The sequence below is a fragment of the Rhipicephalus microplus genome, chromosome X, assembly GCF_043290135.1.
Source record: "Rhipicephalus microplus isolate Deutch F79 chromosome X, USDA_Rmic, whole genome shotgun sequence".
NCBI classification, from domain to species: domain Eukaryota; kingdom Metazoa; phylum Arthropoda; class Arachnida; order Ixodida; family Ixodidae; genus Rhipicephalus; species Rhipicephalus microplus.
In genome coordinates this window covers 236,109,461-236,124,887 of record NC_134710.1, presented here as the reverse complement: position 1 = coordinate 236,124,887, position 15,427 = coordinate 236,109,461, and the positions used below count along the sequence as shown (strand labels likewise).

At 41.6% G+C, this 15,427-nt stretch overlaps 1 protein-coding gene across 1 annotated transcript in view; it reads right to left on the bottom strand.

Moving 5' to 3' along the window:
* The window catches only part of LOC119187774 (outer mitochondrial transmembrane helix translocase), a 62,085-nt gene that overhangs the window by 11,821 nt on the left and 34,837 nt on the right, over positions 1-15,427 (bottom strand). The window contains exons 6-7 of the mRNA XM_037435851.2: positions 13,613-13,852; positions 8,404-8,454 (exon numbers count right to left, since the gene is read on the bottom strand). Coding sequence (XP_037291748.1) covers positions 8,404-8,454; positions 13,613-13,852 — 291 coding nt within the window. The remainder of the gene's footprint in view (positions 1-8,403; positions 8,455-13,612; positions 13,853-15,427) is intronic.

The window sequence follows — 15,427 nt, the reverse complement described above, 5'->3', positions numbered from 1 at the left end:
CAGTCTCATGACTTACGCCGTCGTGGCTGAGAAATTGTGCATGTGAGTCGCCTGAAGCCGTATTACAACCCCGCTATAGTGACTACGCCTTAAGTCGCCAGGTTGGCTACGCTATTCACCGGGGGCCAATGTAGGGAACTATGCGAACGACGACGAAGCAGCAAGAAACGGCAAGCCACAGCGTTGGTGCACACGCGAGACCCGAGCTTGCCCTTGTTTTGTATTTTCGGCCTGTTGACGTTCCTCGCTTTTCTGGCGTTCCTCGGCCTTCCAGTAGGTCTATACGTAAATAAACTACGTGACACAGCGACTACATATAGCAGCATAGTTTCTCTAAATCATCAGATTTGAACAATGACTGCGTCTCGATAAAGCGGCATTGAACAGCGATAGATTTATTTAAAGAAAAAATAAAATAAAAGAAGGAATAAAAAGGTAAAAATAAAAACGTCTCATGCATTTAAGGTTTATATTCAGACTTGCTCGCCCTTGCACTTTATTTTTTTCTTTAATTTTAAAAAATTCATTTCCTGCATAGATTGACGATGCACGGCCACTTTATCTGGTGCAGTATAGTGAAGCTAATCCTCCTTTTATTTTCATGAAAATATTTCACATGTATCTTGCAAACAAATATGGTGAAAGTTTATTCCTTGTAATAGCAATTACAGTCAAATCTCGGTGATATAAATCTCACAGGATCACCAAAAATATTCGTATAATTCGAAACTAATATCACCGGAAACCATGAAAACATGCAAGAAAGATTGCGTACATTTTCATTAATTGATTTTCAAGGTCGCAGCAATGTCAGGAAGAACTCTGTATGATTGTCAGTGAAGTTTTTAGATGTTTACAATCATACCAACACTTGCAAGTATACGGCCCATACACGCATGTTTAATTAATGAACCAGGTGCATAATGACCAGCGACAGCAGTAGCCCCTTTCCAAATTTTAGAATGCTTTTTCACGTGACACTGAAGCAATGCGGTGAAGGTAACAGAAACGCTTTGACGCAATAGATCAAGGCCACTAGATTTTAGACCCATGGTCTTATGTTATGATTTTATTACTGCGGAGGTGTTAGGGATGTTCTTGGGGAGCTTTATGGCCGTGCCTGCACAAGTGCGACCTCAACAGTCACACATATGGACATTTGGCCTGCATCCTTTGCCAATACTATCTTCGCACTCTTCCGGTCCTTGTCTACCTTTAATAAATGTCTGATGCACCGATGCGTTAGGAAAAAAAGCACGCTTCCAATGCCCTCTGTAATCTAAACATGTAGGTACACAGAGGTACACACGGCCAGGCTAGGCTGCACCTGCACGCTTGCTTACGGCCTTCGCATCGGGTGTAGTACATGCCTCTCACCGCTGCTTTGAGGGGGGGCGCTGCGACCTTGACCTTCCTCCGCCGCTCCGTGCAGAGCGGGCGCAGTTCGGGTGCGCTTCTCCACTCACCGCACATTGAAAAACAAGTTGCTTAATCTTTAAAGACGCACGAATCGTTTGTGGCATTGCTCATACCTGATGACACTAGGCTTGGACATATATACCTCTGAAGAGTGCAATTTGCTGGCAGTGCCACAAGCTCTGAAGTGTGCACATAATTGTAGCCTCTTTGTGACAGAAAACGCCATATCACACACCCCTCATCATTTTGTCTCGGTAAGCTGAATGCTTTCTTCAGTCACATTCGATTTGATGCAAAAGAAACACAGCCTTTTTCTTTTCTTTCTGTGCATATGTTGTGATATTCTTGACAGATGCATGGCGCTTGCTTTTGCAATAATATTGGGACACATTTTTCCCTTCTTTCAGCAATTGCTGCACCTTCTCACATTTTGAACGATGATGCGACACTTGGGAGCGCAATCGTCCTATTATAGTCTGGTATGGACCCGTACAATGAGCGCCGCTGTTTATTGTTTACGTGCAAACACTTACTACTACTTGTTCAGTGAAAGCGTGAAGTTACAACATCCAGATCTGTTTCGTTGGTCTCCGCTTTTCGCTTCCTCGATGTTTGATGTAGAGGCGAAACTCGTGATGCAGGATTTTTGTGAGGCTTCTATGTACTTAAAATCAAGTAGGAAGGATAGTCCTCGAAAACAATAGGCACGAAGTCAGTAATAAGTTTTCTAATGCGGAACGCAGGCACATAGTCTTCATTGTGCAAGTGTTTGCTGCATACGACTGTCGATGCAGACTTGTCGTTCATGATGAAGTTTTCTCTCGCAATATTTGTTTTGTAACTTGGCGCACAGCTCAGTATTGTTTCAAAATTGGTGAGAAGAAACACCGGGTGTTTTCCCGAACGGGATTTGCAATACGGAACCACAATGGTCGAGCGGCCGTGACGGCACACAGCAATACACCTTCACACAGCTAATATATATCCATGTGCGAAATACGCGTACTAAAGGTTGTGCGACTGCCTTCTTGACTCGAGGAATCACTGTAGCTTGAAAAGTGACAAAGCACCGAATGAAATGCAGCTGTGGTGGGTATATCCCAGATTAAAGCAAGCCCTACTAGACATAAAAAGAAATCGACATCAACCTGCTTTTAGTACTAAGCCACAAGAAAATTACACAACAACAAACTGATACCGTGTGTGCGGGGCAGAAAATGCAAGGTCAGGGTCAGTGTGCCCCTACCGCCGACGAGTGGCGAAACCTACTAAGAAACTCTCCCATTGTATTCGCGACGGGTGAGAAAGCCGACAGGAAAGAAGCGCGCACAGGGGCAGTCTAGCCCAGCCGTGAGGTGCACTAGTGACTCAAAGATTCGCGGTTGCGGCAGCTGCATTTTTAATGGTGTAGACATCATTAATGGAGGTGAAAATGCTGAGGTTCGTGTGCTCAGATTTGGGTGCACGTTAAAGAACCCCAGGTGGTCGAAATTTCCGGAGCTCTCCACTACGACGTCTCTCATAATCATATGGTGGTTTTGGGACGCTAAACCCTACATATCAATCAATCAACTCAAAGATTCGCGCACACTATCTCGGAGGCCATGAGGTCTTTTTGAAAGTTTTTTCTGACCATGACCATACGAAAAGTATTTTTCTTACACCATCGTTCTCATGATTTGGTGCCTGACTGCTATTGCATTCTGACTGCTATTGCATTCTCACGCTTGCACGTGCTTCGCGTGTCTTTTGCAGCAGCGCGGACACTACAGGGACAGCCTCTTCGTACTTCAGCAATGGTGTATGTCAGTGTTGCGAAGTTGCCACTTTGGAATCGAAATGGATTTGGAATCATTCCACATTTCCGCGACCCTGAAATGGAATGGGAATGAAATGGCGATAAAGCTTAGAGCAATAGAATGAAAATGGAACTGAAAGCATTTTCCACAGAATGGTATGGGAATAGAATTACGCCTTTTTCTTAAGATGGAACACATTCTCATCGAGGTGCCGTTTTTTAAACTTCGAACATTAGTAAGTCATACCCTCGAATTTGAAAATAAAGCAGTAATTTAGAAAGGCTTGGCTGATTACAGACATGTAACATTTAAATGCAACACACCTACTATATAATTATGTCCTTATACATGAACTTAGCTTGCACTAGCGTGGCACATATGAAAAGCAAAAAGGAAAAGATGACACAGACGTCAAGGATGATTGAGTAACTGATTGATTGATGGATTGACATGCGGGGCTTAAATCCCAAAACTACCATATGATTATGAGAGATGCCGTAGTGGAGGGCTCCGAAAATTTTGACCACCCGGGGTTCTTCACAGACGTCAAGAAAGGTTAGTGCCTACCTTTCTTGATGTCTGTGTCGTGTTTTCCTTTTTACTTTTCATATGCGCTGCATTAATACTAGCTAAGTTCATGGATAACCAACTCGCCCGAACCAAAAAACTTTTAAAGTCCTTATACAGACTGTGTTACTCCGAAGTTTTTCTCTATTCTTCGCTTAAACATGAACTTAGCTTGCACTAGCGTGGCACATATGAAAAGCAAAAAGGAAAAGATGACACAGACGTCAAGGATGATTGAGTAACTGATTGATTGATGGATTGACATGCGGGGCTTAAATCCCAAAACTACCATATGATTATGAGAGATGCCGTAGTGGAGGGCTCCGAAAATTTTGACCACCCGGGGTTCTTCACAGACGTCAAGAAAGGTTAGTGCCTACCTTTAAAACTGTTGAAGTCCTTATACAGACTGTGTTACTCCGAAGTTTTTCTCTATTCTTCGCTTAAACATCGCTCTATGCCACGGTATCCATCTTTTGAAGCTATACGGTGGTGACGTATTTATCCTACACTCTGTCATTCTTTTCCCCCTTGGTGGGACAATGCTGTCTGTCTAGCTGTCTCCCCATCCTTCACTTTTTGCTTCTTCCGACATAGCGACTCGGACGCATACATGAAAAAGCGCTTCTCTAGGTTGTGATGCATATAGACGCTGGTGCAATGCTTGTGCTTACTACAAGTCTACAAGTTTCTGTATAGCAGCTTGAGCGCAGTCTCGCCACTTATTACCTTTCCCCCCCCCCTTTTTTTAGCAATACTGTCCACCCTGCCGACACACATGGTTGCCTTTGTCTCAAACTCTATCGTGAAGGTCTGTAGGTCAGTGTAGCCCACATTCATACAGAGTCAACTGTGTGCTGTGTGAACTGTGTGTGCAATCAACTGTTTACAAGATGAACCGTACAGGGAGAGATAAAACAGACTTTAGAAAGCATTGGTTAAGGTAGCCAGCCAAAGCAGGTAATTTCACGTTACTGAGGCTGCGCCTTCCCAAATCCCTATGCGATGATTCGCAAAGTTATCATTTTAACATTAATGCATTTAAGCTTAAAAACTATTCAAGCATCATTCTATAAACATGTAATTTTAGAAAAAAAAGCTTGCTTATTAACCGTGTGCTGTGTGAACTGTGTGTGCAATCAACTGTTTACAAGATGAACCGTACAGGGAGAGATAAAATAGACTTTAGAAAGCATTGGTTAAGGTAGCCAGCCAAAGCAAGTAATCCCACAATACTGAGGCTGCGCCTTCCCGAATCCCTACGCAATGATTTGCAAAGTTATCATTTTAACAATAATGCATTTAAGCTTAAAAACATTTCAAGTATCATTCTTTAAACATGTAATTTTAGAAAAAAAGCTTGCTTATTCATCTAACTAAATACTACCAGTTTACTTCTCACATAAAGCACTAACCGCCTAGAGAGCGAAGGTAGTAAAATGCTGATTAGTGAAACTTGCTACTTTGCGAAGTAGTTCTTGAATAGTGCTGACTCGAATAATTAAAAAGCCACTGAATTTTCAGCTAATGGGTGTTTATATGTGCATGAACATTATCACATCAAGACAGTTCAATTGCAGAAGCATATATAGAATAAGCGAAGTGCAATTGTACATTTAGATTAATTACTGGCCACTAATTACTTCACGTAATTACCACGGCAAGTACGCATCATAGCAACATACATAGAGGCATGAACGAATCACAGACGAGGACATACACGCAAATGCACACATAGAATATCAAGAATTAGCCAGTATCGTATACTGTAGCAGCCATTTGAAGGCTATTCATGCTCCTAATTTGTAATAGCACACCGTGTACTGGTTAGCAGCCATAGATTTTAGAAAAATAATGAACATTTTGTATACATCATCGTCTGCTCTTTATTTATGTCATCACTTAGCCCAAAACTTTTATTCCAGAGTAATCAACAAAATTAAGATTGATTTAATTTGAATATGAGGGGTTTAACGTCCTAAAACCACTATATTTTTTACAAGAGACGCCGTAGTGGAGGACTCCAGAAATTTCTACCACCTGGGGTTCTCTCACGTGCACCCATATCTGAGCACACAGGGCTACAGCATTTTCGCCTCCATCGAAAATGCAGGCGCCGCAGCCGGGATTCAATTCCGCGACCTGCGGGTCAGCAGGTGAGTACCTTAGCCACTAGAGACAAAATTAAGATTGGTCTAAACTTTTCTTAAGAGTGTCACGATCACTGCAAGATATACGGTAGTGTTTGCGAGAGATTCGGCAACGTATGTGGCCTAGCAGTTATCTAGTTAAAAAGACCAAGAAAAAATTTTTGGTTAGTAACAGCAATAGTTTCAAGCTTTACTAGTTGCTGGCTGTAGCAGAGATATGCAGCGAAGATAGTAAAACACACTTGAAACAAGTAAATGTATGCGTTGTCAGCTATCTTTTTTAAGGTTGTACTGACCATGCAAATACCATAGGTACGGGGAGAACTGCCCCTATGGGAACGAGTAGTGTAGTTGTACTGCATGAGATAAGTCACCAAGATAAGTCATTCCTCGACTGTGGTAATGTGTTTAGCGTAGTTTTGCAGTTATTATGCATTTGATGACATCAACTTCATGTTGTTACAATCATTCTTATCTGGATAAAGCTATCAAGACATGCCTTTCTTACGTTGAGGAATTGTAGGAATGTAATCGATCTGCCTGGCCATTTCCAGAGTGGGAATGGGCTAAGTTTTTTCATTCTGAGGAATTGAAACGAATAAACTTACAGCAAGTTATGTGTTTATTCGTATCAAATATCGCAGGGTGAAAATGGGTTCGCAACAACCATATTCCATTACAATGCAGGCCAATAAGCCTTGACTGTGACCAAAGAAAAATTCGTATCACCCCAAAATTCACATGAGGTGTGATCGTATTACCGAAATTTCACTGCATATGGACACTCGAAAGGTTTTTGTCATCATCGTTGTGTTTTGTATAAAGTCCGAATCTGTAATATCACTCTGCGCGTAGTATGTTTTATGAACAAGCTAAAGCGTCCAAGCTGTTAAAGCTGAGCTCGAACGAGCTAAGTATCATACAGCAAAAAAGTTTAAACTGCACGATGAAGACAACACACAAGAAAATAAACACATACACACACACAATGTACTTCATGTGTGTGCCTGTTTTTATGTTTTTACGTGCTGTTTTTGCACAGTTTAAACTTGTCAACTAAATCTATCAACCAACAGGCCCAACAGAGGAGATACTGTAGTAGTCTCCTGCCTAGGATAGAAAAGTACAGGAGGTAAGAAAGTGAAGCAAAGCACAGCCATGCGCAGTATAGTATAGCAAGAAAGTGAAAAAGGAAAGTGATGGTTTGGCACATAAACCGCTAACCACAAAAATGTGCCTGCAGTGTCCCTATAAATCATTTCAGTCCATTTTGCTCCCCAGTAAATGGCACAACCTATTTATTGGCCATGCTAACTATTATGCCCTGTTACCTCAGACAACTCAAAGGTGAAAGCTATGCGGTGTGGCTATTGTACCATGCAATTCATATCAACATCCACACAGTAACTATCCCTAATTAACTGTTCCTAACATAACTTTCACTAATTAAATCAGTACTCACATAATTTTATAACATTTTTATGACATATATGCACATTAACACTTTCAATCGCTTCTGTATGGTTTTCGCTTCCCTAAACACCAGTAAGCAGAGCCACACGAACACTTTTTTTCGCACTCTCAAGTGGCTTTCCATGACATCTGCTGCTTCAGAAAAATAGTCTTCTTTATGGCCTCAATTTCTGGTTCTCATAAAGGCCAAGTGAGAGTTACATAAACACCGCAAAGACAAAGTAAATGCGCAACTCGGGTACTTTGATCCAGAGGGCGCCCAGTTACATGTGACTTTAGACCGAGTAATGCGAACACCGCTTAAACAGAGGAACAGTTCTTTAGGCGTGTTTACAATAGCAAGACACGGCACCGATTTTGGCCTACAGACTATCTGCAAGAGAGTCTTTTGTCATGTCCTCGTTCCATTCACACTACAATGACACTAACAGCCTGCCGATTGTCAGCGGCAAGCCTGGTCAGCGTCTTTCTGTGCTCGCGACCTGTTGTCTGCGGATACTCTGGTCACACGGGAAGCACATGGGGCGACACTGACCAGACTTGTGCGGTGATGGGGTGGTAAAGATTAGGAGAAGGGGGAAGACATTGAAGGTGAAGCGGGGCACCCATGCGGCTGTGACATTGTAACATTAAAAGTGTAACATTAAAAGTCATGTGCTAAAATATTGCCAGTTTGTGAACGCCTAAGGATTAACCCATACAACACAGACTGATTGAAAATTGAGTGTCATGGCCCCCTTTGAAGTATCAAATGTGCTGTTCAGTCAGCTTTAACCTCTCTTACTGTCAGTGAACTGGCTTTTTCAAACTTTGCGATAACACATATAAACGAAAATGAACACAAAAACAGATGTGACCAACAATTCTGAAGCCAAGCCCATTAGAATGATTTGAAGACATGGAATATAATAGATCAACTATAATTATAATTATAGTTTCATCACAAAGCTGTGAGATAAGTTGACTTACAATATGGGCAAACATAAGCAACTTACCCCTTCTGTCTCCAACACTAGCTTGATAATTCCAGCTCTTTGCTGCTGATTCTGTAAGAAAATGCGAACAAATATGCACAATGTCCAGATTTCATTGCAGCAGCAGTGTGCTACAGAACTAAGCAAATGTTCCCACAAGCACCAAACATGCAGTTTCTGTTAAAAAACACCGCAGAAAGCTTTACAATGAGCATTCAAGGAAAATAGAAGTATACGTTACTAGATTCGCTGAAATGAAATTTTGCATTTTCCTAAATATGTTCCCAAAAGTGCACCCCTGGAGGTGCAAGCACTGCAATCGCTGTGATGTGCAGGGTTGGATCATGTGATCTTGCCTCCCTCTGGCGTAGGAAAGCTAGTGGTTGGATGCACTGTTTTTAACAACTTTGCAGTGTTTTCATTTTTGAACAGTGTTGTATTGCTCTAACTTCATCTGAGCGAACTTCTGCAGGCTACACATTGCGAAAAGTTGCAGTAAACGTTACCAGCGGTGTGCCACAGTGTGCTATGTACGCAATGCCACTGTTGTGGCCACTGGCAGTGCCACTGTCACCTCTCTCTTTCTTTGTTGTTGTTGTTGTTGTTATTTCAAGCCCATGGGGTTAAAATGAGCAAAGACCATGAATGTTCACATAAAAGCAGAACGTTTCAGTTTCCGCATGGGAGTGTTGTTCACAATGAAAAATTAATGTGCAAACAGTCCGATTATGTATATTTTAAAATAGGACCCTGAATTGTCAGAGAGTCAAGATAGAGCCCAGAATTCCAGTTCTTTTCTCTTTACATTCGTTATTTTTACCCTATTCCATATTTCATGGCCAGTTGCGTCTGCGTGTTCGACGAAACCTTTTTTTCTTACATCATACACGTGCACTCAAGTCTATGCTAAAGCTTACTTCTCTCACCAAGATAACTTTTACCGCAATATGCACCACCACCATCCCATTCACCGGATGTCTGTCCCCATGTGTGTACCCGACCATGCGGGTTTCCATTCACCAGCGGCGTAGCCAGGGGGTGGCATACCAAGCCCGTGCTTTCCCTCCTCCCTAATTTTCTCACGGTAAATAGTGCACAAAATAACGGTCACTCTTACCTGCTGGCCCGGCTCCTAGTTCTAATCAAGGTGGTGCCCCCTTCGATAAAAATTTGTGCCAACACCCCTACCATTTGCAACTTCAGCTCACAGGATTTCTTGCTTATAGATTACGTCTGTAGAATGGGCCCATAGCCACTATCACATCCTCTTAATTTTGTTTTGATCTACAGGTGAAAACATGGTCAGTTTCGAAAACTGATTCGTCTTCCGAGAGCTGCTACAAAGTATCACACAGCTTATGAATTTTTGCAAAAGAAACCCTGTACAATTTTACTGAAACGTGAAATTGCCATTTAGATCACAGTACGCAAGACCTCGCAGCATGCTCAAGGGCGTAAAAAGATATGGCTGGCTGATCGCATTTTTAAATCATGATTTATCCCTTTGTAGAAGCTCTGGAACTGAACCCATCATTCATAATTTTCACCCATGTGTGGCTCGACGGCGATCAAATAGGCAATGTGTAACAACCGTAGAAATTTTGCGCAAAAATGTTAGGAGCATGCCAAAGAGAAAACTTGCAACTCTGAATGAGGAACGTGCATGCGTTCGCCTGCAATCACAACAAAAGGTTGCGGCTGCATGCGGCTGTAAGAATGCTGTGTTGCTTCCCACAAAGCAGGGAACCCGCTTGCGCTGTACTTCATAGGATTGTGTGTGCTAAATAAAAATAATTTGCACAAGCCGGTCATGTCAACCGCAACCCATCTTTAGATGCAAAACTACAATAAAGTAGCGTGAATGCGCACATTTCTTGGAGCATAGGTAAGTTTCAGTACCATTATTACTCGTTTGATGCTTCGACACTGAATGAGTCGTCACCTTTTACAGAGGCGGCGCGCTTGGCCACCATGATTTTTCATTAAGTGGCCATAGCAGACGATGCCGGCAGTCAGGCATTCTGAGAAACGTAACACTTTTCTGGGGCAGTTATTTTGCACTTCGTACAGTCGGGGAAGAAGCTGCAACAGTATTTTACTGATTTTGTTGAGTGAAGTACAAGAATAATAATAAAAAAAGGAGACGCAAAAGCAACTGCAAGCTGTGCATGAGAGGGCAGCAGAGCAATCCAACCACATACATCACAAGGATGCCTCCGCATGATGGTGCCACGGTATGTCCTTGCGCCCAATAGGTAGCAACTTCTGCACTATCAGTTTCAAACTTATCCATTATGTTCTTCGTGCAAATGAAACAACGTGAAACGTTGCCAGTTGAATAACGTTTATGTCACGCTTTTTCATAGCATATGTCACGCTTTTTAAGAAAAGTGGATAGAGCATTTGTAACTGCCTGTGCACACTACCCTGCCACCACACCAATTCACAAAGGGGACATGTGCAAAGAATAAACACCAACTAGACCATGGATTGCAACCTAGAAGATGCTATTGGGAGATGTGAACTGCAACGAATATTCGTTATTGCAGTGGAACATACCTGAAATGTCAATTAAATGCTAGCGACGGTAAGAGACCCGCAAGTGTTCTTAATCAAGAATTCACCTTAACAGAATTCGCCTTAAGGGGAGTTTACTGTACACCATTCACACAAGCCTAGTTTGTTGAGATAATTTCTTCCATCATGAGAGCTGGGAAGTGATGGTTATTTTGAGCATGTGGCTTAAGTGAACAAGCAAAATGCAATGGCAAGTAGCCAGGGGGCTCTATACAATGAGCTCCTTTTAGTTTTTAGTAGCCACTTTGTGCTCTTTAAAAGTGACTTTAACCTCCTACGAGTTTAATTGGAATCTTCAGTTTTTTTGTTGTGGAAGTAGAGAAACTGTACTTGTCACAACGAATAAAAATGAGAAATATGTAATTTTCGAAAATTTTTTAACTTGCATCTCCCCTTAAAAGTGTGCCGGAGCAATCTATGACAACGTGACCAAATGTATGTTGACGGCTGCCGTATGGAGTAAGTCACACTGCCTTTTCTTTTATTTTTAATTATCTCACTTTTAAAGCAACAAAAGTGGGTCCGCTTAGACGGTTTTAACTTTCTATCTATCAAGTGTTAGTGTTTTTCTGCATACAACAGATGTCCGCAAAATACAGAAACATACGTCACATGTCTACTTGAGCACCTTGATTGCAGCACTCCCTAATGTTTCGGATGTAAAGTACCATAGCAGTTGGTCGGGTGTGCTGCCTTGACAGGACAACGACGATAGTGGTTGCTGTGCAATGACGCATATTTTGCTAGGCTAGGTGTAGTGGTTGCTGCTTGTGGCAACACAAGCGATAACCACAGGGTCTGCTTGTCACCATCATGAACAGTTAATTTGTGGAACATTAGAGGGCACTGAAATCACAGAACGCATAGCGCGCAAATGGGCATGTCATGTGGTGTTCTTTTTTTTATTTCGTAGGCATCTGTTGTAAGCAAAACACCAATACTTAGCAGTAATTAAAGTTAAAGACTGTTTATTCAGGTGTTCTCCAAACTAATCTACAACTTTCTGGCTAGCTTTATTGCTTCAAAATCAGTTGAATAAACATGCCTATTAGGCAATTGAATATAAAACAAAACGTACTGCCACTTAATTCACACAATAGTTAGCAACATGCTTTGGTCGTGTTGCCATAGAGTATGTTGGCATATTTTTTCATTCTGGCTAGAAATAACGAGGGGCGCCCTGTATAGACAATTTTCCGCAGCGGCGCCCAACTCACAATCGATCCAAACTCACGGTTGCTATTTGCCCACTGTCGTTGTAGCAATAAATAAATGGTGAAATCGGCTACCGCTTCGTGTCATCTCACATTGGGGACAAGAATCCGGTATGTACTGTTTTTATTAAGGAGATTTGCTATGTTTATTTAGCCATGCCTTCTAAGCCTCGTCTCCGAGAGTTTGACAATGAATCTAGAAAACACTGCTAAATACCCATGAATACATTGCTCTCGAAGCTTCAGCAGGATGTAAATATAAAGCAAAAAATAAATTTGTGCGTTGCGAACTTATGGGTCACACAAAGCAGGACGACGAAATAAGATCAAGGTGGAAGAAAATTGCACCCATAGGTGCTATTATGTCGACTTTCCCTATTGTGGCCATCTTTCTGCCGAGGCCTTCTGCAGCATTGCTCAACATCTGCGTCGCATTGTCTGCTCGTCGTCCGCATAGCGTCTGCTTCCCTTTTATTCGCGTGTGTACAGATGCTATAGGGACGCCGAGCAGACGACGCGATGCAGTTGTTCTGCAAACAACTTCCTCATTAGAATTTCGCATGTGATTAAAAGCGAAGCAGACCTTATGGGGTCGTTAAGCAGACGACGCGAGGCCTATGTTCAGCAGTGCTGCAGAAGGCCACGGCAGAAAGACGGCTATGGTATAAGGAGACATAAGGAGACAAGGTGTCATTTAGATTGAATGAGCAAGCCCGCTGCGGAAAATCAGCTATAAAACCAATATTACGGCTACTTCCTATAACTGTCTAATGCACTGCTTCACTTCTCCACATTTAGGCCGGAATTGTGACTTCAACCATAACATTTAATGTTACTATTAACATAATTCGAGAATAAGCTTGAAATAATAAACATTACGAAAAATTCTGAAAACATGGCAGGTATAATATTGTGACAAATCATCTGCTGCATCATAGGGTAAAGGAACTGAATTCTACGATTGCATATTCCAAAATCACAATATAATTATGAGGCACAGCATTTTAACCACCTGGAGTTTTTTGGTGCGCACCTAAATCTCATTATTAGCTGGGAATTGAACCCAGGTCCTTGAGCTCAACAGAGGTCAACATGTTAGCCACTAAGCAACCTTGGCATGAAGGGGACAGTAGATACGACAATATAGGGTTGAAAAGATGCACCTCCATCACGTACATTACCTCAATAATCCACTCCCTAAATCCAGAATGTGACAACTCACAGCAATTTGCTGAAGATCGCCTTCAACACAAGTGAAAGAAAGAACTATGGGCATCAGGGCTTGCATAAGACAGATACACTTGTGCCCTCAGAATGGCACAATTTGCCTGCATATAAAATTGACTAGAATAAACTTGAGGGTGGAACACAGTCATGGGCAGAACTATCCACCTTACATGATCAACATAGAAAAAACTGCTGCTTTCTTCACAACTCACAGGCAACCCAACATGAAACATAGCTGGCATGCGGCGCAGGATGGCCTTGTCAACATCATGTGGACGGTTAGTGGCACCCATTACCACAACCTGGCAATCGGGATCTGTAATTAGGCCGTCCCAGAGACACATGAACTGCGCCTTCATCATAGCTGTTGCTTCATGGTCTTGACTATCACGAGACCGTAGGAATGAGTCAATCTCATCAATGAAGATAATGCAAGGTTGAATCTTCACTGCCTGGAAAGAGATAGCAGAACAGGCATGTTAGTGGGAAATAAGTGAGGATTGAAAAAGCTAGACATGAAGAGCTTATATCTATTAAAAGGGCCCTGCAACACTTTTTGATGATTAGAAAACGCTGCCGATCGGTAGTTAAGAACATGCAAGCAAAATATAGTGCAGCACGGGGCCCGGAATTTATAATTATTTCTCAAAGTCATCTAAAACTCGCTTTCTTTTCTCTAGGCAAATGACACTACAGATTCAAAAACCACTGTGTCACAGGCCAAGTATCAGCCATTGGCTTATTTGAGCATGGCGCACTCGGTCGTTACTGGGGCCAGCAGTAACGACCGAGAAGCAGTAACGACCGATTATAAGAAGAAAAAAAAAAGAGAGAGACAAAGTGTTCAAGGTTGTGAGGCGTGAGTGACTTATTTTCTTACTCCATGCAAACACTTCCTTCTTAGCTTTGAGTACTTTCAGTGGGATGAGAGAAGAGAGAATGCAGTTGCAGCGTGCATCCTATCTTTGTAACTCCTTTCGTACAGGACAGATGCTAAACATTTTTGCGATGATGAATTTGTGATGGAATAAGCTCTTTTAGTGAATCCATTTCATGGCTATTTGGAAAAGTGTTGTAGGGCCCTTTTAAGGAGGTACATAGCACTTAAAAAAAGTTTTTGTTGGTCACTTTTGATGAAACTTGGTGAGCTTACATGTAAACATTTATGTGCTGATATCATGTAAGCAATTATTTTTTCAGTATAACATAGCTTTTAAAATACAAATGTGCTTTTAGGGGAGCAAGTTTTTGTTTTTTATAATCTAAACAGAGAGGTTGAAAGGTAAATCAACATATCACAATATTCTGCAATCAAAACTGAGTGCATGCACGTGCAGCAGAAATGGATAGTCTAAAGCCATTAGAAGAAAACGCATAGTATGTTGAACATTTGGAAGTGAAATCTCAGCTTGAAATTGACACACTCGTGAATGTTCAAGATACCATAAGTTTTGTACAAATGGATTTATAACATCCATTATTGTTGCACTGCACACAGTTCTGAGTCCAGATTATTGTGGTATGATGCTCTACTAAGTAGCACTCTAAGTTTACAAAAAATCTTGCTCCCTAAAAGGCACATGAAATATTTTGTATTTTAAAAACTACTTAATATACTGAAATAAATAATTGCATCTTAGAAATCAGCACAAATACACATAAACTCACCAAGCTTTGTCAAATTCAATTAAAACAAAAACATTTTTAAGAACCGTGTTCCCCTCAGAACAGTTCATAATGAGACAGAATAAACTAAAGAAAAAGGAACAAGCACACAGAAACAAAAATTTAGATAGGAGTTTTGCACAAACCTTTGAAAAATTGCAACACAACTACTTGTTTTATATACCAAACTGCTACGTGGCATCTGGCAATGAAGTTAATGGTCACCGAACTGAAGACCACAGCACGACTCTGTTCCTTGTGTACTGACCTCCATCTTGGATGAAGCTTGCTAGTACATACCAAATTTTCACATATTTTTGGTGTAAATGTGGGGTACTCTTCTGACCAAGAAGCTCCAAAGC